This window comes from Syngnathus acus, chromosome 1, assembly GCF_901709675.1.
Source record: "Syngnathus acus chromosome 1, fSynAcu1.2, whole genome shotgun sequence".
NCBI classification, from domain to species: domain Eukaryota; kingdom Metazoa; phylum Chordata; class Actinopteri; order Syngnathiformes; family Syngnathidae; genus Syngnathus; species Syngnathus acus.
In genome coordinates this window covers 5,089,676-5,110,479 of record NC_051087.1, presented here as the reverse complement: position 1 = coordinate 5,110,479, position 20,804 = coordinate 5,089,676, and the positions used below count along the sequence as shown (strand labels likewise).

At 44.4% G+C, this 20,804-nt stretch overlaps 4 protein-coding genes across 18 annotated transcripts in view; all 4 read right to left on the bottom strand.

Moving 5' to 3' along the window:
* Positions 1-228: 228 nt before the first annotated feature.
* LOC119120672 lies at positions 229-5,293 on the bottom strand. 2 transcript variants are annotated; one of them, XM_037248165.1, is made up of 9 exons: positions 5,071-5,293; positions 4,083-4,411; positions 3,896-4,006; positions 3,608-3,730; positions 2,578-2,929; positions 2,413-2,472; positions 2,055-2,338; positions 289-1,812; positions 229-254 (listed from the first exon to the last, which is right to left on the bottom strand). In XM_037248165.1, the coding sequence occupies exons 2-8, from the start codon at positions 4,407-4,409 to the stop codon at positions 316-318; spliced, it is 2,754 nt and encodes a 917-aa protein (XP_037104060.1). In that variant the 5' UTR covers positions 4,410-4,411; positions 5,071-5,293; the 3' UTR covers positions 229-254; positions 289-315. The 2 variants fall into 2 exon arrangements, with proteins under 2 accessions (XP_037104060.1, XP_037104830.1); XM_037248935.1 differs by lacking the exon at positions 2,413-2,472 and having other exon boundaries at positions 229-1,812; positions 5,071-5,292.
* A 239-nt stretch (positions 5,294-5,532) lies between these two features.
* On the bottom strand, positions 5,533-6,941 carry LOC119136462 (HMG box-containing protein 4-like). Its single transcript, XM_037275368.1, has 4 exons — positions 6,768-6,941; positions 6,056-6,361; positions 5,777-5,899; positions 5,533-5,707 (listed from the first exon to the last, which is right to left on the bottom strand). The coding sequence occupies exons 2-4, from the start codon at positions 6,341-6,343 to the stop codon at positions 5,663-5,665; spliced, it is 456 nt and encodes a 151-aa protein (XP_037131263.1). The 5' UTR covers positions 6,344-6,361; positions 6,768-6,941; the 3' UTR covers positions 5,533-5,662.
* Positions 6,942-8,096: 1,155 nt separating this feature from the next.
* On the bottom strand, positions 8,097-10,287 carry rnf11a (ring finger protein 11a). Its single transcript, XM_037276630.1, has 3 exons — positions 9,915-10,287; positions 8,983-9,155; positions 8,097-8,847 (listed from the first exon to the last, which is right to left on the bottom strand). The coding sequence occupies exons 1-3, from the start codon at positions 10,011-10,013 to the stop codon at positions 8,676-8,678; spliced, it is 444 nt and encodes a 147-aa protein (XP_037132525.1). The 5' UTR covers positions 10,014-10,287; the 3' UTR covers positions 8,097-8,675.
* A 677-nt stretch (positions 10,288-10,964) lies between these two features.
* Positions 10,965-20,804, bottom strand: part of nfixa (nuclear factor I/Xa) — a 97,595-nt gene continuing 87,755 nt past the window's right edge. For 13 of the 14 annotated variants that reach the window (XM_037259770.1, XM_037258183.1, XM_037255755.1 and 10 more), the window contains 2 exons: positions 19,818-19,906; positions 10,965-16,058 (listed from right to left, as the gene is read on the bottom strand). In XM_037259770.1, coding sequence (XP_037115665.1) covers positions 16,044-16,058; positions 19,818-19,906 — 104 coding nt within the window. In that variant the 3' untranslated portion in view covers positions 10,965-16,043. The remainder of the gene's footprint in view (positions 16,059-19,817; positions 19,907-20,804) is intronic. The other variant, XM_037260491.1, reaches the window with a different exon arrangement.

The window sequence follows — 20,804 nt, the reverse complement described above, 5'->3', positions numbered from 1 at the left end:
ACATTTCAATTTCACTCAAACCTATTGCACACATCTAGACATCAATTGCGTCGTAAAACTCAGAGATGAAAATTATTTTTAAAATGCAATGTGAATTATGAATGCAGTGTGGTGAGCGGTCAGTACGAGAAATGTCTTTTCGGCTAAAGACTATCGAACGCACTGACCTGTAATCGCAATCTCAATTCCACAAAACTGGCCTAATTTATTCCCATGTCTCGATTTTATTTTGACATTTTTTCGCAATATGTACACATTATTTACAGTCTCTAAACACCCACGGCCACTGTCATAATATGCTTTGGTCAATTTGTTTCATTCCGTTTTCATGACTTTGTCTCCTTGTCTGACCAGTGACTCGACCGTGTCGTTCACTCGCCTATCAATGTTACTCACGGCCTTTTCCGGCGTGCTTTTCTTGGCAAACCTTCGCCTGCCCAACTCAGTGGCCGCAGAACCGCCGACGGCCCCCACAGCTCCGCCGATGGCCCCCGCCAAAAACACTCCCAGCGCCAGCCCCAGCAATGCGCCCACGATGACGAGCTTCGGCACCTTTTTGGCGTTGGCCACCGTTTTCTGCCACAATGAGCTCTCGCTGACTATTTTGGCACCCGCTTTGGCCCCAGAGCCCATCTTGCCCCACACTGGACTCTGGGCCACCTTCTTTGCTCCGGCACCTAGTCCGGTTCCGAGTCGCACTGAACCGTCAGCCACCAGTTTGGCGCCGGAGCCAACCTTTCCCCACACGGGACTCTGGGCCACAACCTTCGCTCTGCTTCCAATCCCGGATCCGACACGCATGGAGCCGTCCGCCACGACTTTGGCTCCGGAGCCGACCCAGCTGGAGCCATCTACCACCACCTTGGGGAGTCTGTCTCCCACTAGCTTGGAGACATGCCCGGCTTGAGCGCCCACCTTCCCCCACACGGGACTTTGGGCCACCGTCTTCTGTACGTTCTGTGCGCCGCTGCCCACCGAGCCCCACACCGAACTGCCCATCACCTTCTTGGCACCATCGTTGACCCACACCGAGCTGACAGAAAACAGCTTGGGCAACATCTTTGCGTTCGACTGCACTCTTTCCCTCATGGACTGGAACATTGAAGGGGACAAGTATGCCATGGTAATCGGCGGAAGGCTCTCAATATTCATGGTGCTAACACTCCTCTCGGCCTCGGCTCGTGTTTTCTCAACCTCTTCCTCTCTCACTTCCTCTTCGGCCTCGGCCACGGTCTGCATGTAAGGATAGAGGGAGCGCCTCTCCCCCCGAAACTGCTCGCCGAGGCATTCTTCCTCTTGCTTCTGCCGTCTCCTTTCCCTCGCGATCTCGGCCTGCATCTCCCTCACTCGGCTCTCGGCCTCTTGGAAAGCGGGGCTGGAGTAACACTCCCCCCCGGCCTCGGTCACTATCTGCTCCACCTTCTCCAGGAGCTCCTCCACATTTCCCCCGTGACCGCCTCTATCCAGCACATGGAACCTGTCCCCGCATTTCTCCACCAATTTTAATAAATCATCACGTCGAGTCGCGATATACGTCTCGATGTCGTCTCTGCCGGCCTTCCCGCTCTTCCTCAGAAGATCGGCGTGCGTGAAGAGGACCAGCGTGTGTTTCCCGACGACATCCGGCCCAAAGACGGTCTCCAGGGCGCAGAGGGCCTGCAGCTCCATCTTGGCCGGCTGGTCCGTTGGGACGCACAGGAGGAAGGCGTGGGGACCCGGACTGGACAGGGCCACGCAAGAGGAGATCTGAGATCGCACCTCATCGGGGGTACGTTCCGAGTGGAACCAGTCTGGGGTGTCCACTACTGCCACCTATGGGAGAGGAGGAGATGAAGCAAATTATGGTCTTACTATTTCCTGGATTTCTTGGGGTGGCTTCCAAATTGAATTTTGTTCTTTATTTTGGAAATTAATTCATTTTCCCAGCATTCTGATTTTTCTGGTGTAGACTGGAACATAACTATTGTAAACAGAAAAGCTTGACATTTTTGGTGTGGTCAGAGCCCATGAATTTGCAGAAATAATCACAAAATTCAAATAAAAATAATACTGGCCCTTCTTCCAGCAACGACTGCTTTCTTCTTGACGCACTCCTGAGTGATGGCGATCAGACTGTCAGGCCTGGACTCAAACACATCGTGGCCCAGGATAGCGTTGCCAGCCGCACTTTTCCCCGCTCCGGATCGTCCGATCAATACTAAACGCAGCTCCGGAGAGGATGGCGAGGACACGCGGGTTGTGGCAAGGACGGGGTCATAGACGGAGGCCGGGGTATCAGAGAAGGAGGTGGGATAGGCCTCAGGGGAAGTCTCCTCAAAGCTGTTGATTCTGTGATGGACTGAGACAAATGGCTTAATAAGCAACTCATCAGCCGTTGTAAACATCAGCCATGCGTGCGTGACTGCGTCTTACGAGTGGAAACGACTTTTGGTCCGGTTTGTTCATTCATCATTTGTGAGAGTCTAGCTCCATCTAAAGGCCAAATAGAATAATTTCTCAACAGGCATCTCACAAACTCGTCAACTTGTCAAGTTATTATGTTTGTTGTTGTGTTTTTTCATTTTATTAGCTGCCTACCTGCATTGAGTCTGGATGAAAGTCTCTCCTCCTGATCATCAATTCGGCCCGAGTGCCAGCCTCCTGGTGCCGGACGAGACTGAATCACCTCAGACACTCCTCCATTGACGTTGTCCATCTCGTCTTCTCTCCTCCTCTCCCAAGCATCTCTGTATGACTCGACTCTCTCGACACTCCTCGCCGTGTCAACGTTTGGTGTGTAGCTGGACGCGAAGGCTTCCCTTTTCTCTTCCTTTTGCATCCGGAATTTTTCCATCAGCTCTCTCTTCCTCTGCTGCACGCGCTCCTCCATTTCCCTCTCCTCTTTTGTTTTGAGGGAGAACACCCCGCTTTTGCTCACCATGTCCTCCACCTGTTACACAAAAGACAGAGGAGATAATATCTCATTTCAGTCAATCAAACACATACTGGCAGACACAGTTAAATGTCACATTCACTCTAGACGGGATTCCAAGTGTCAGACTTGCTTACACTCAAAATAATACATTCAATTATAAAGCAACCTGAAACCGGTCGAGTGATGTATGACATACAGCAGGGGGCACAAGGTGAGAGAAGTAGCTCTCAGTTTGATTATCTAATAATGTGTATTTTGTAATTCTTAATCATCACTAATACTCATCTGTGTGAAGACACGGATCATGAAATCGATTTAGCACAATATATAGAGATTTAACAAGGTAGCGCAAGCTAAGTGTCAATATACAGCAATTTACTTTCGATTATATTACATTTTCAAAGGATCATATAAAAATTTCCTCGAAAAGTGCAATGTACCATGGTTGGTGAGCTATTTTTAGAACAGGCCCAAGCGATACGCATTATGTGTGTGCCCACTAGTGTACAGTAGGTGTAACTGCAGCTTGGTCTCTTATTTGCTCTTTCCAATTTTGCGGACCACCTGCTATACCGCCACAGACCACTAGAGGACCACCGGTTGACAATCCCTCCTTTCGAGTAACAAGGGGACTCACAATGATGAAAGAAATAAACAATCTCTATGTCCCACCCTCACCCAGTCTCCTTCTACCTTGTTCAGAAGCTCCCGAACTTGGGTCCGGTCCTGCCGCTGACGGTTATTGATGACATGGTAGCGCCCCCCGCATAGCCCGATCATTTGCCTCAGACCAGGATTCTCCTTGAGAAGGTATTCCTGCAGATTAAATACATATTTGTAGGAAAGAAAGTAACCTCAGATGTGTTTTGAAATATGATAAGCAACCGAGTCATGTGTCTGACAGCTTCATGTCAAGGAGCTCTTCCTAAAATCAAGAGAAAATGTCAGACAGACTTCTTCAAAGTCCGCATCGGCACTCACTTCCACGGTTCTTCCTATGAGATAATCGCCGCAGGTCAGTAGCACCATGGTGTGCTCCAGAACTTCTTTTCCAAACACTTGCTGCAACTGTGTAGGCACTTGGGCGTCCATCTAGTTTGAAGAAACAAAAGAATTGAGTTTCCACTCCCAAAAAGTGTGTAGTAAGGCGCTTCATCATGGAACCAACCTCAGTGAACTGGCTGATAGGCACCAGCAATAGAACGGCATGAGGACCGGGCTCCAGAAGGGCCACGGCTCGCACCGTCTCCTTCTTGACGCCCTCGTCCATTTCCAGGCCGTTCCAGTACCACCTGGGGGCCTCGACCAGGGTCACCATCCTGCCCTCGGCAAAGTCCTTGCGCAGCTGGATGCTGCGGGGACTCGCCGCGGAGAAATCCGTCAGCTGGCTCAGGATGGTGTCGGCCGACGACGTCTTGCCGCATCCGATGTTGCCCAGCAGCACCAACCTCAGCTCCGGTTGCGTCGAGCCGTAGTGCTGCGCTTGGCTGCTCATGGCTGGAGGATGAAAACACACGGTGTTGAGTTGGAGCGCTCTGTGATGCTTTCTGGTTTTTCTATTATGAATGGCTGGAAAGAGCAACTGAAAAAAAAAATTTTGAAATACTGGACAGCGTAACTTTTTCAAGCAATTCAGTGATCGACAGTAGAGGTGAGGTCATTTATGACCATTGAATCATTCCACGTTATGAACGGCTACATAGTTAAAGTCCTCCTTCACGCATGAGTTTGGACAAACAGTCCCCCCAGTTGTATTCTTTCTTTTTTTTTTTTAATTCAGTTAAAATGTGCAACAACTTGCCAGGCCTGCTTGACTGCATTCTACCACAACTTTATTCATACAGACTCATGCAAACACACGGAAAGTTACAAATCGGAACCGCAACGAAAGCAAAAGAAGTATGGGCTTCAATCCAGCTTTTCCAAGGTCAGGCATATTGCGCAATGACAAACTTGTTCAGCTGTGGAATATCCACTATAGTACATTTTTACATATTGCTACATAAATCATAATTACACTAGATTGTCATAATTTAAAAAAACTAACTTTTCATTCTCGTCCCAACACACATGTTCAAGAATCTCAAACCAACCGGACCAGAAAGCTTTACAAATAACTTTTAGACGTGACACGACAAGCACAAAATCAAAGTTACCTCACTCAAATGCGAGATTGTAAAGTCAGCTTTCGGCGCTATCGTCTTGTGGTTCGAACCTGCAGGTACATAAGCGTGTGTCTCATCCACACCAGTCCGGTGTGTGTCAACTCCCAGGTAACGGCTTGCATAACAGAGGAATCGCACATTTGTCGTTTCACCACTCCCAAGTTGAAGACATTGCGATTGTTGTGTGTGTGTGTATAACAGGTTCCACAGTCTGCTTGACATTCCTCAACAAGGCGGAGGCGGGAGGTGTATCCCGGGGCACTTTCACCACACCCAGAAAACTGCTGTTTTATAATTGCCCCACTTCAATAAATGTCTGAATATTTTTGTCATTGGAATGTTTCGATTTGTACAACAGAACTGCGAGCGTTTGGAAATGTGACACCATGACTGACAATTTGGAATCGTCAATAAATGGTACATGCAAGGTTATGCAATAAAGCATTCAAACTATTGAAGCGCCAGTTATATGGTGAATTTATTTAAGGTATTCAACACATGTTCTTCCAATAAATATAATAACCTTGTCACCATGACTTGTCATTCATTACGTACAAACATAAAGTTCTGCCGGTGGATTCGTTCAAAATCCTGGCATGATGTAGGCAATGTTTTCCAGAGTGGAATCCTTTGAAAGAAAACAAATAATCAGCAGAGCATGCATAGTGTACTCGTGTATATGTTCCATATTGTTTACCAGCACGTTGTCTGTGCACTGATGTAGCTCTGGTATATGTGAGGTGAGGCACATCAATGGAGCAAGCCCACACAGCAGAGAGTCCAAGAGTAGAAACAAGCTTGTGGACACACACACTGATTTCTGGGAACACGCAAGTGACTATGCATCTGTTTGTTTTCTGTACGACTATTTGGGAGGCTGCAGGTTATGCTAGCTCACGGTGGATGAAAGGCTGACTCCACCCTGGACTGGTCGCCACTCAGTCAAATTGTGTCTGCTCAGGAGGAATGTACTGACCTTTGTCCCCTTAAGAAGGTGACCAATCAGGCCCAAGGCTTCTCCGAGCAGGTGTAGGTGTGCAGCGGCATTCGCTGGATCAAAGCAGGCAGGGTTCTGAGATTCCATCTCGCCCCATAGCGATCCCACGGGTCTACGCATTGACGCAGCAGCTCTGTCACTCGAGGGCCCGGCCACAGCCAGACTCAACGCGGGCTTGGTGGTGATGGATGTCGCTGAACCAGGAGCAGTCATGAAGGGGTGAGGCCTGCAGTCTACCTCGTTGGGCTTGTCATTGAGAAACTCCATAACAGAACTTACAAGTTCCTGAGCAGAAAGTTTGAAGAAAGGAAAAAAAAACCGACCATAGAATTAGGGGAACTTTACTGACCTCTAGTGTTCACAATCATGACTGCATCAACTCAGCCTGATATGACGGTTCATTTTGAGATGTTTAAATTGGTTTTCTTTTTGATTGCCATCATCATTTGCATAAAGAAAAAAATGTCACAGGTACCCCTTTAGCCATTCGCGACACCATGCATGAAAACAGTTTGCCCTGAAGTGTTGCACCAATTTAGTCTATTTTATTTCCCCCAACAAATATGGATATTACATCTAACAAAAACAAATCACAGGTGTGACTGGAGCCATGAGAAAAAAATGTGTGATCGGTGATCAGATCACTAACCTCAATCAATCATCACATCACAATAACCTTTTTGGTGTTTACCAGAATGGCAATTCTCTTCTCCTGGAACTGGTCTTGAAGCTCTGGGTCAAGTTCACGGTCGTCCGCTGTTGTGCCTGAATAAAAAGAAAAGAAAATAGAGCTTGGGGGCGGAAGTAGCGGTTAGAAAGAAGCAACTTGTAAGTACGTAATTGTTTTGCAAATTTGTATTTTTTTTTGCCAGCTATTGAAATGTATAGGCCTTTAACCCGGGTTAAAAGACCGCCACAGCTCAACGAAAGTCAGATTAGACGCTCACTCTCGGGAGACTCGAGAGCTGCTCTACGGTTAAGTGTGACTGTTCAGACCGAGTCATCCTGCAATTTTTTTTTTTTTAATGCCTTAAATCTTCTGCCAAACGTACGTCCCGCGGGCCGGAACCGGCCCGCCAGGGAGTTTAGTCCGGCCCGGGGACCTATTTGCATAAACATTTTTTTATATGCCTTATGGAGTTACAAACAAAACGGAAAGTTTGAAGCGTACTGTATGTAATTTTGGTATCCGGCTCTCCATTCATAAACCCTTCACCTTCCCTAATCATATCAACTCAAGCATCACAGGAATTACAACCGTTGCCAGCATCTCGAAGGACTCCAATTTTGCACATCATATTTTACTCTTCTCTCATAAATCTGGTTCTGACCACCACTGACTTTCACTAGAGCAAATATTCATATTTGTTGAATTCATAGTGCAACGTACTTTTATACAATTTAGTCTATTTGCCCCCGAAACTTGGCATCTTTTCGGCTGCACAAGTGCATCAATAGCAGGGATCAATCACATCCTGAGTAGCAGCCAGTTTCAGAATCTCATTTATGTGCTTATGCGTAGCTTTATTTTATTAAATGTTCATTCATTAGTGAGAAAACTTGCTCACAGAGGTAGGTAGTCCCAAACTCGGACAACGTGGTGGGAATGTTGAACAAATCATTGGATAGAGAACCAATTGAGGGCGTGAAGAGACTTGAGTCGGGAAAACTGACACGCATGTGCTGGTGTCTGGCTCCCTCTAGTGGACGAGAACGACTTGGAAGCACACGCTCGACTTGATTCTAGTACGGACTCGATGGGTACGTACTCCGTACCTCACGTCCTCCAACCTTACAAGGCGCAGCGATTGGGCGGAAATGTAAAGGCCTCCCACACTTGACATCCGCCGATGGAAACCTCCGTTCAATGCTACTGCTAGTGAAAAGTTGTGGTCGAAAGAAAGTTGTCGTGTTGTGAAAACAAGGTTGTAAAGTTAAGAGTTACAAATCAAAATATCATGGGATTAAAGTTGTGGTAGAAAAAAGAAGTTATGTGAAAACAAATTACGAAGGCAAGGAGAAAAGGTAACTCGTTACTGTCAAAAGGGAAAGTGTCAAAACATTACAAGAATAAAAGTATCATTGCTTTGACTGGTCCAATTACTCTTTCCTATATTTCAAAGGTGCCGTATTATTATTTTATTGTGCTCTTGACAAAACGGCATTGTTTACAAATCAAAAGAAACGCAACACACTTGGTATAAGTGATCATAATTCGTTTGTCTAATATCACACTCATAATTAACTAATCTCAACTGGGAAATGAAAAACAAAAATTGATATTCCTGTTGAGTATTTAATCGTAAGGTTTATCCTAAATTCTAAAATCTATTGCGTATTGCACTTTTCAGTGATATTTTTGACACTTCAGTGCCATCAAAGCTAACTTAAACAGTTTTTGAGGCGATATTAAAGTAAAACCAATTATGGGAAACGCACATGTACGTATTTCTTCTAGTTCCATTTGGCACACTGTCCCACTAGAAAAAGAGAGAATATAGCCTGTGAACAGCAGCGAGCAGTTTGGGCAAATAAGGTGCGGTCATTACGTGGTCAGCATGGAAAGGGGTATTTGTGAGCAAGGAGGAGGGGGGGGCGCTTAGTTGGCTTCATAGGTCGCGAGCAGCGCGGCGTCGACGGGCTCCATGCAGGACGGACAGGTGAAGGAGCGCATGAGCCAGGCGTCGATGCAGTCCAAGTGGTAGATGTGCAGGCACGGAAGGAACCGGATCGGGTCGCCGTACTCAAAGTCTACCATGCAGATCACACACCTGCAAAAGATGTGTATATGATATGTGGCTCTTTAAACATTATGGGTTGCTGACCGCTGTTCCATGAAGACAAGTGTTGCAGATACAAGTCATGGAAACTAACGCCGCTGTTTGTCTACGGGTTCCCCGACTCACTCTTTAACTTTGCGGTCAGAAGAATCAGAGCCTGGGTCAAAGATGCCTCGCGGCAGGTGATGGATGAGCCCGATGCGCTGGGCGATGCGCACCTGCTCCTCCTCACTCAGCTGACTGGCTAAGCGCCTCTCTCCCAGGGTGGGATGGTACGCGGGCACGGGCTGCTGGCGCTCCTGGAAAGAGTTTGCCACTGATTTAAAACGACTGTCCACTGTGAGTTTTTTTGTTGTGTGGATTTATATGTTACAGGGGTTTTGTTTAGTGGTTAAAATTTCTACAAAGATGGCAGCTACTAAGCTGCTATTTAAGTCCAGCTTAGAATCTATTCTTTTTTTGCCCCCTGATTGAGATGATATTGCACAGGTCGTTATTTTCGTAAGCTACTTTTATTCCTTTGCTTTGAATTGTCTCAACTCTTTTGTGCTATGTGCTTTTAGTTATGCAAAGTACATTGCGTTATCTTGTTATATGAACTGCAGTACGCAACTAAAGCTGCCTTGCTTTATTTATGATCTGTCAACTTGTTTGTGCCTTTTAAGACTTTTTAAGGATGTACAGAGACCCTGTGTGTACCCTGCTTGAGACATTTATTTTCACCTGCACTTCTTCTTCTGGGAATCAAATATAAATACAAAGACAATTATTCTCACTTTAGATTGACACTGTCACAAAAAGTATTAATTGAACAGTGTGTTGATTATTACAATTGTACTTTGCAGGTAGTGTTCCTCAAGTATAATGAAGCGCAGTACTGCTACGAACCCTCTCTGAAAGTTTTGATCGAACTTTACGTCTGAATAAAGTGAAGGGAAACCGGCTATGGGATCACACACAAATATACACACACACACACTAGGTTGACGAAGCTCCAACTTCTAACGGCCTATCGGGTCGGATATGTAGGTCAATGTTGTGGTGCTGGCCCGGGTCACCTGGTAAGGCGGCGGTGGCTCTCCAGGTAGGCTGCCCGCCTCCGACTCGTTCAGCAGAGACAGATCATCCGCTCCTTGAGAAAACAGGCAGTTCCCCATTGAAGTGACAGCGGCATGAGCGACAAGCACACACGGACACACACTCGACGACACCGCTAGCTTGATTTCTCCTTTCTTCGGAGTCTGTACAAAAAAAAAAAAGTCTGGTTGAAATTTGACGTCACGTCACGAAAAGAGCTCTCCGCACCCTTTTCCGACGAACAAAAATGTAGTTTGTGTCGCAAATTCGAAGCGTTCGGTTGAGTTGTTTTAAGGTCTTAAATTGTTGTGTTTACAAATTGTAGACCGGAAGTCCAGTCGGTGAGATTTTGGGTACTTCCGCAAGTGGAGGGGCAACTCGTCCGACTAAAAAACACCTTTTGCAATTTAATTCCCGCAATGACGCGCGCGCACACACAAATATAAATATAAAAATATATAACGAGTGTTATAAGTAGCGTATATATATCCAGTTATCCACCGTTACCGTTCCAGAACATTAACAAAACAATAAAATTCCTACGGTTCGTGAAGGCACCTTTCGCTGAGCGAATGTAACACACCTCCCTTGTGCGCTGTGTGCCTTCAGGACGCTAAGCTAGGAGGGGCAAAGACGGTGGCTCACATGATAATACTAGATAGAAACCGAAACCAAAAGATGCCAGCACATTGTGACGCATGCAGTTTCTCATAACGTCGTAAATGTTGAAAGTATTATTAAGTGTCAAACTTTTATGTATTATTTTAAATTTTTTTTAAATACAAACTTTTACACTAAGTCACAAAAATACTCCGCTCTCCAAGTACCACTATCATGACCAAAAGTAAAATTCAGTAACATAGTAGACCTAAGTGTTCATCAAAATTAAGGAAGAGGTTTTACTCTGAAGTAGGCAGTAGGTGTGGGACACCCTTTAAATAATAGAAAATTGAAGAAGAAAAAAAATCGACGGAATATTTCAAGGTTAGTGTACTGCTTTACTTCAAATAAAGACACGTGACGCTGACCAATACAGTCAAGAACATCCTTTTTATTCAATCAGGTGCTGCTCTTCTCAAACTGTGTTTTTCATCTTATGGAAAAGAAACTGTAATTAACACATGCATTTCACCTAGAGCTCTGGGGGTGTTCTCACAAAGAAGTGGTGCGTAGACAGAGGCGCAGGGACTAAAGGGGGGGGGGGGGGGGTCAAGGCGGCGAGGGGGCTACTGCCTAGTACACCAGTAACCATACACGCTTAAGAAAACAAACTAAACAAGAGAACACAGACCTGGAGCTGTCCAACATGAGGTGAGGCAGAGGGGACAAATAGCGGGGAACCCCCACGAGAGGTCACAACCTCTCGTGCGGTGTGTTTGAAGTAGTTAATACTGCTGAGAGTTTTACTGCGTAAAACCCGCCATTACCGGTAATACTTAGCAGAGATTCCATTTGTGGACAAATGGTTGTGAAAATGCAAGTCCACCCCCTTTCCTTCGACCTCATGCAGGATAAGTCCGGCAATAAGGTGCTTGTAGCTTTCATTTTAAGTCCAAGGCTTCCTGTCCTCAAAGAGCTTTTAAACACAGCATACCCTGATAAGTAAATATTATAAAAAATAATCATCCAAATTATGAAAACAAAAAAAGGGGGAAGTAAAACAAAGCCAAACAATAAATAACCAAAACAAAAGCGTAACCTCTTAACCTAGTCCGCGCATCCCCTGTTCCAACATCCCGAAGCGATTCAGCTTTCTCCATCCCCAGAACTCGCTCACCCCTTCCTAAAAACCCACACAAGGACACCCCCAAAAGCCCGTCAGCGTCATTTGTTCACGTACATTAGCTGTTGAATGGAGAAGCAGAAGTGATGGGTATGGCGAGATACAATGTGAAGCATACAGACAAGAATAACATGTGAGCTAACTGCATTCTGCTCAGACAAAAAAAAAAGTTTCTCAGTAATATTTGTTTTTGGGCCCCGCCCATCAGCGGGAAGAAAGCGAGCCAGTGAGCAAGAGTGACAGACACAGTTACATACTACTCGAGTGCCCAAGAGAAAATAGACAGTAGAAACAAAGTGGGGTGGCGTGAGGGGTCGAGGGGGAAAAAAAAAAAAAAGCAACAGCAGAACAATGGCGTTCTTTGCCATCATTAATCGAGAATCAACTAATTGACGTGTTTGATATCCGTATGTAGATTTCAGCATGTAGATATAAAGAAGAGGAGGAAGGGAGGAACGATATTACAGCTGTGCTCGAGCGCGCCACTCGGGGCATTACCAGCTAATGAAACAAAACAAAAATATTGGATTACAAAATGGAGTCTGTGAACAAAAGGCACTTTTAAGGGACAACCTTTAACTGCTGGGAAACTATACACTACAGCACAAGCACTAGAAGAGTCATTTACAGAAGGGGGTGGGGGGCGAGGGGGTCCTCCAGGGTTAGCGGCTCACATTGCTGCCCGAGGATAAAAAAAGGGTCTTGTGGCGTTTGACCGCGTTCTACTTTTAGCCACGTCCTCGGGAGCACTTCTCGTTTTTGGGTCCAGGCCAATGTTTAGGGTTTTCTGCTGGTGAGTTTCTTGACATGACTTTTGCTTTATGGATCAGGAACCCCTCCCCACCCCCCCACCCCCCGCTCAATAGAAGAAGAGTACAAATAGTGCGAGAGATAGAAGAGAAGTAATTTCTATTTTTTTTTTTGTTCATGACCATTTGTTTATAATAGTTGTAAATGGAATTGTTTAAGGAGCACCGGTTTTCATTTAATGATAAAGAAGTTGTGTCGATTTGTTTTCCTTCAGCCCTCCCACGTTTTTTTTTTTTTATAAACAAATGATTACACAGAAACATTTAAAAAAATAAAAGAGAGACAAAGCAAATAAAAACAAAACCCCGACGTAAAAGACTATTTTTTTTTTTTTTTTCTTTTAATCATGGCCCTCTAAGTTTAGAGTCCTGGAGCTTATGGACTTGAGACAAATACATTTTTTTTCTCTTTTCTTGTAGCTTTCTTAAAAATCTCTAACAGACAAACACAATGATCTACCCAATGCATTGCACGTGGCTCAATCGACACATATTTCTCAATAATAATACTTTCCATCAAAAAAAAAAAAACAACACTTTTTTTTCTTATTCTTCTTCAAGCCTACAGTCAAAATTTGTTGACATGTTGATCTAAGGTATTAGAACGCTGCGCTGCCGCACGTGTGTATGGTGTCGTTTTGGGGTTGGTCAGGTGGTGTCACCCAAAAGGGCATTGTGGGAAGGGAGGCTTCAGAAAATAACTAGACTGCCCACCAGCTTGCGTAGCAAAAATTTCAAAAGGAGCATACGTATATCATAAATATATAAGTTCTCTCTCTCTCTCTCTCTTTCCGTCTTTACAAAACACATTTGCGGCCCTCTATAAAGATGTGTCCAGGCCAGGGTTTCCCAAATTATGGGATGGGACTTTTTTTTTGTTTTTTCTTTTTTAATTAAGAAAGATTGTCGGACTAAAAGGCTGCTGCTAATGATCGTCAAACGGATACAATTTCTTGATTGATGTTTGTTGCTTTGTTCTTTAATATTAGTCACTTGATTACAATGAGGTGTCAAAATTAATGTTATTTTAATCAAAAATTAATGTTATTTTAATCACTAAACAATAACAAAAACAACAATTAGTTAAAAACAGTGCAATGCAAACTAAACTCATATTGGATTAATCGATGGAATAACCGATTCTAAAACTGTTCGACAGTGATAACTTTGAATGCAAAACATGATGGCTTGTGCTGAATTGGGAAACCCTGGTCAAGGCCAATTTTTTTTTTTTTAATATATGAGCAAAGAACATGAAGTTGAATACTAATTGCATGAAGGGAATGCAGAGGCACTTTTATATAACTGTTAATAGTTTTGATAGATGTTTCAGTACATACTGCAGTAAGAACTAATGTTACACGAGAGGCCAAGACCCAAGTCTCGGTTTTTACTATCCCTGCAAAACAGAACCGAGTTCAAGGCAGTCCAGTTATTTTTTGATATTGGCTTTTGATGGTGAAACATGTCATGATGCAAATTCGTAATGGGGACAATTTACATGCAACAAATTTGGACAAATCTTAAATGAATGAAAATTAATAATAATATTTTGGAGAATCAAATATAAAGGTTTCCCTTTATTTTTTATGACAAGTGTTAAATGTGTGTGTGTGTGCGTGTGTATTCCTTTGATTGGGCTATAATGTGAAGCAACGCAGGCGATCGTGTGTGATGAGCTGGTGTTACCGTGCTGTCCTTACGCACAAGAGATTTTGAGAAGCCGTTTAGTTGACATCTACTCAGTGAAATTTGGGCCTGGTCTGAAGCGTGCTCTAGCGTAACTACGGCGGAAAGTGTTATGACATGCAAAACAAGCCAAGTTGAACAAAACCAAAAAGAAAACAAAATCTGCCAATAAAAGAGATAAGAAAAAAAAAACTACAAGCTAAATGAAAGCTAATAATATGAAGCTCATGCTGTGTGTTTGCGTCTTCCTGTAAAATAAAATTAATTTTGAACAGAGATGGGCATATGACTACTTTTCTGTGAATTGACTACCCCTCACACATTTTAAGTTTTTTTTTTTTAGATGAAATTATACGATTCGGTTAAAAATGGTGGTGTTTATTTATTTTTTAATTGTGAGACAGTTTCACAGAAAAGCACCTAGTCAAGAGTGACCAACAGCTTGAAGCAAGCACACTTTACCTCTTTGTATTTCTTTGCTTTGTTTTTAACTCTTTTGTTGTTTTCAATTGCTTTAAAATGTTGCATAAGCGAGAACATGCAGTCAGGAACACGTGTGTGTTTAAGGGAGGGTCATACGTTTAAATGAGTCCAAAGTGTGGTAATAGGGGAAAAACTAAAAAAAAACAAAAACAAATTCTGTGCTCTTTTTATTTTGTTCCAGGACAATTAATGGTGAGGAGTGGGTTGGTCACTGCAGTGCGTCGTTCACTCCATTCTGCCCCATGCCTTTAATAAACAATAAATTGATTTATTGTGCCCATCCCTTATTCTGACTATTTTAGGGAAGATAGTTGTAAATGTGTGTGTGTGACTGTATGTGTGTGTGTGTGTGTGTGGTGTACTTGAGGGGTTAAACTAAACCTGGATGCACAGCCACATCTCTGTAGTGCCTCCTTGGCCTCCCTCATCACCCTCATGGCCGCCGTCCGTGTGCAATTCTGTTCATCCCGAATGAGAATTAATAGTGCATAGGTGAAGGGGATGAAAGAGCACATGCAGCCTTTAGTGTTTTCAAATGCTTTCAACTGGCTAACGCTTCTTATCCTCCCCGCCAAAAAAAAAAAAAAGTGCCCCGATACTTGGACAGGTAAACAAAAAAAGACCAGCCACTTAGTGCATATATGTCACACCATTAGATGGCGTTACCGGGATTGGCCAATCGCAAATCAATGGGTCTTCAGGGCTGAGCGAATGAGGAGCGTGAGGGGGGGTGGGGGTGCTGGGTCAGCATGCAGTGATGTGGCTGCGTGTCTGGTCTTGAAGCCAAGTGGGGGTCATCAAAGTGGGAGTCGCCGGGGTTTTTGAAATCAGAATGCGTAATTTAGGTGGTGATCATTGACTGTTTTTTTTTTTTTTTTTAACCTCCATTGCATGGAGTTTCATGGTGGAGATGACAAAAAATGATTAAAAAATAATAATAAAGGTGATTAACAAAAAAAAAAAGAAATCACAAATGTAAAAATTGGTCAATTGCCAGGTTGCCATAATTGTGTTTCCTGTCCAACGTTTCCTTGATGAGCATGCGACAGTTCCTCGTCTTCTGCCTGGCATTGCGAGTCTGTCCATTCCATCTCATGGAGGCCTCTTGCATTTCCGACGGGGGTGGAGGGCATTGAACGTTCCAGTTCAAATTGGGCTGGATGGGAATGGCCACGTGGGGTAGAATGGGGTGGGGGCCAAGTTGGCGGGCCACGTAGTCGTACTTTGTACAATGTGGGCAAAGCGAAACCTTTTTTTAGTGTTGCAGTCTGCTCTTGATCATCTACACCCCCCCCCGCGCCCAATTTACATGACACCATTTTAGTTGTTGATTCGTCGAGACCATGTCAGAGGAACCAGGACTGTGGAGGAGAAAAAAAACAACAATTTAGTGATAAGCTGTTACACGATAAAAATCCCTAGACTGTGCTGGAAACCTAAAAAGGTAAATAAGTATTTGCAGTGGAGTCTCCAAATTGGAACAGGCTAAAAGGTTGTACAATTTGAAATTTGATAAAAAATCTCACTTTCAAAGCCGTCCAGAAAGTCGACAGAAATGCCATCAAACATGGAATCATTTAGCTCAAGGAGCACATAAAGGAGTGACTAGTAGTGTTATGCTTTGCTGTGATGCTGCCACAGCCGAGTGAAAGAAGAAATATGCTAAGAATATTAGTTTAGAACTAAATAACGCCTTTCAAGACACTCAGGCACACTATAATGAAGACCCAGAAGCAGAAATGTGTGTGGCTGCACAGTACAACATAGACTTAAAAGTGAATCAAAAAACATAATGCAAACCAGAAAATCGGGTCAATTTTAATTTCATTTGTACACAACTTTTTTTTTTCCATCAGTGCCAGTTTGGCAAAAGAATGCTTCAATTGAACATTATTTCCATTATCCCAAATATGGACTTCTTCTGATGTCTGCTCATTTGAAAAAATCTTTTCTATCTGTGCTGAAGAAATTCTAAGCCATTAAAATGTGACCACCAGGTGGCACTGTCTGATGTCTGTTTATAATATTTGCAGAGCTGAGCTGTACTACACAGAGTAAAAAAAATAAAACAAGTTATAATGTCAATTTAATCATAAGTTTTCAAGAGTGCTGACTCAAAAAATTTTCCCATTAAAAACATCTTAGCTATAAATAGCAAGCCGGCAATTCTTGTTTTGTAATAAAAAGTGGATCCAGTTTCAGACTACTGATAAAAAGTCTCAGTGGTGTTATTAAACAGCACTGGGGTGACGACTCTTCTCAGAGAGAAAGTTTTGGCGCAGGCCGATGCGCTCTGGCTTGTGCTCACATTCCACAGGCCTCGACTCGAAAAGCACAGCGTTGCCGCATGGTTGAGTTTAAACCCCTCCAAGGTTTCACCAATCCACGCTCTTCTTTCCTAGTTGTGATTCTTTATAGTCCATTCCTCCTCCTGGCTTCCACTTGCATTAACCCTTGACTCTCTTCCTCTCCATGTAATCACCCTCCCCATGTAATCCTTGGCAGAGGAGAGTGACCCCAGGCCCAACAGCCTATGACATCATGTCTGGTTGCCAGCGGCAACCAGACAGCTCGGACGTGACTGTGGAGTGCACTGAGCTTCAAGTAACTCTCCCTTGCCCCCCAACCCCCACCCGTCACTCGTGCTCTGTGTCCCTGGGTTGTTTTTTGGCCACCCTCCTCTTCACATTGCTACGCCTGCACCGCTCACGTCTCGCCACCAGAGAGCTCTATAGACCGCTTTTTTTTTTTTCTCTCTCGCCGACTCAGGGGTTGGTGGACGACATTACTCAAAAAAAAGTTGGCTTGAGCAAAATTGCAGAATGAGACTAAAATGCATTTGAGATTTTATAGGTAAATCTTATTTCATTGACCTTTAATCTTTTGAATGCAAATGTTAAACTATTCTGCTGTTCTCTATTGAGAAGCCTTTTGGCAAAATGATGAGATGTTCGATTCATGAATGGTCCAGTGTAACTCTTGATTTGCTACAGTCCTAATTGTGACACTACAGTGACATTTAGCCAGGTTTCAGACAGCATGTTGCAAAAGAGATACAGAGAGATCGGAAGAGTCACAGAAAGTCATACAAGTGGACGTCCTTGGAAATAGTCATGGAATAAACATTCGATAAAATGTCGGCTCTGCAAATGAAGCATTTTGTCAACCAGTGGTCAGCCAATCACCAGCGAGCAAGACTTCATTAAAGTGCCTGAATAACAAGATTCGGATATACGCAGATTTATTTAGTTAGCCCTTGATAAATTATTAATTAATAGGCTAAATGTGTTTATTTTAAATTTGTCATTAATTCTAAAACGATTATTTATTCTTTTTTTTTTAGGTTGTACTGTAAATTATTTACACATACTTTGTTTAAAAACTAGTGTGACAAAACTAGCCTACAGATGTTTTTCCCCTGCGTGACAAATTTTGAATTTCTGCGATTAACCATCGTGACCATAATCATGTGGCACAAAGATAAATCGAGGCAATCATCCATCATGTACCCCCACCATGGTCTATTTATTTGTTTGTTTATTTATTTATTTATTTATCTATTTATTATTTGATAAGTGATTGTAGAGGATAATAAGATCTCTCGAACAGATGTAAGCTGTCGTCAGGAGGGGGTCGGGCGAGGGGTTTTGGCACGGGGTTACGTGTTCATGCGTGTGTTCGATGCATGCTCAGACACATTTGGACGGGGTTTGAATGTTCCCTCTGTGCCAGGCCTACATCTGTGGAAGAGCGGTGCAGGTGGGGAGCCTGAAAACACAGGAGGGAGCAGCAGGAGGGGAAAGTAGAGGGAGGGGCGGGGTGAGCGGAGCCGGGGATGGGGGGGGGGGGGCAGATTGCTTCCATGTGTGCATAGGGAGGACGGCATAGTCGAGTTGGCTGCAGGCAGGTGCGGTTAGCCCCTAATGAGAAAAGTTGTGTTGGTGATGGAGGAGGCCCAAGACACTGCAGCCCAGCGGTAGAGCGCAGCCAAGGCGAAAACCACAATGTAGTGCACCAGTGGCCTCACACGCTGCTCTAATACACACTGCCGGGCCTTGTGGAGATAAATCAACACTGCTTGGGCTCCAACTAACTGGCGCTGCTTACGTTCACGGCAGGGGAGCTACCGTAGGAACAGAAACTGCAAACCGGTACTGAAACTTTAGGCCTTCAACACGAATCAATGTAGGTGGGCGATGACCAATATCGAGTATGTTATAATACACCCCTGCGGGAGGGCGGGCGGGCGGGCGTCTGTCTTGGATGTGGAAAGCTATGATGTCAATTCAAACAAGCAACCGTGTCTGAGCTAATCATTCCGGTCCACAAAAGTGCCATGAACGCATAAACATCAAAGCAGACGCCAATGAAAGGCTCGTGAAATGAGAACATTCAGTCAGATCTTTGAACGGATCACACAGAATTTGATCCAATTCAAAACAGCCACGCCGCATGCTGCAGAGGTAGCTGACTCAAAAACGGGGGTCATGCTGATTTGTGAAGGTGCGGTGGAGCTATTTCCTAATTCTGCGCCCTTGAGCAGTCGATTGTGATCATCGGGTGCCTTTGAAAATTCTGCCCCCCCCAACTATTGTAAATCTTCCTGTTGTAACTTATGTTGGGCTGTATTATACTGCCTCCTGGTGGCCAAGGTGTGCCTATCAGTAGGAACACATGGGAATTGACGCAAGAAATCGCGACGGTGTTTACATTCAATTGTGTTATATTTGTAAAGATACGACAGTATGGAATGCTGATTTACAAAGTACATTACAAAATTTAGGGGGGGCGGTTTTGAGGGGCAGCAATGGACAAATGTCATTTCCATTAATTTCATTGGCGAAAGATGCTTTCCCTATTTTGCGCAAGATACTTTTTCAGTATCTTGGGCTTCCCTTGAAGGATGTTAGTAATGTGTCGAGTAAAAAGAAGAAAAGAGCAATCCAATTGACTCAGCCTTTGAATGGGGTCACAACTAATGACATCCTCATCACCGTGAATGGGCCGCTTGTCCCTTCGAAGGTCACAGCGTGCATGCTCAAAGCGAGTGATGGACGAGACGCAGGCGACAGAGGTGGACGGCCGGCTGTTAGTTAAATGAGGGAGGCTGGCAAGGGTACCTGAGTCTGCTGGGGGATATTCAGAAAGTTGTCCCGTGTTCCGATGCCGACAAACCGGTTGGGAGCTGCGGAGCCTGGCGTGGAGTATGCTACAAACAGAGAGAGACAAGTGTGTACATGCTTTGACACAAACACATACACACCGAGCTCACGCTTGACGCTCTCGTCGTAAGGATTTGAAAAATTTTGTCAGTTCAGTGCAAGGCGGTGGATCGCTGTCGATTGGGAAAAGACGGAGCTCGCTCTCCTTAGTCATACGGATGATTTGTTCGTGTTGCGGGCAACTTAATTGTTATTTCCCTTCACTTAGCCATGTAATCTGTGGTTACGCAGGGGATGTCGAGTCTGTAATGAAGAGCGCTAACATGAGGAAGCTATTTCAAATAAGTCACTAATGATCCTCAGCAGCCCCTGGGCCCGTAATCATACAAGCCCACTGAGGACCCACTGTCGGCATAATAATAGGGCGGGCGGCAGAAGAATCGCATTAATCACCGGTGCCAACCGATGCTCCGTTTACATTTGGCCGGTCCGACAGGAGCAACCCGGTATTGCTGATGTCACAGGATCAAATTTAGGGCAGTTGTGTTCACTGGACTCCAGCTTGGCCGAGTGGAACTGACTCGAGGGAGGTTGTGGGGGCTGCGGATTGCCGGGCGGGGTGGTAAAACGGTGACAGGGAATGACAGACAGTGAGTGCGCCGTTGAAAAAAAAAAAAATGGATGGGCGTGTGTTTGGAACGGCAGTTGCAATATCTTTGAGAGTTAGAGGTGGAAGGAAAACCCAAATGTGACAACAGCCACCGGAGTGAGAAACAAAATGGTGGAAAGGGGTGCTATTTATTTATATGTCAATATAAATAAATAATCGAGTGACGTGTCGATTGGAGAGAAAGAGAGAGCAGGGAACGAGAGGAAGGTGGGGGAGAGGATGACAGGACAGGAGGAGAGAGAAAGTCCAAACAAAAAAGGATGAGAAGGTGCCCC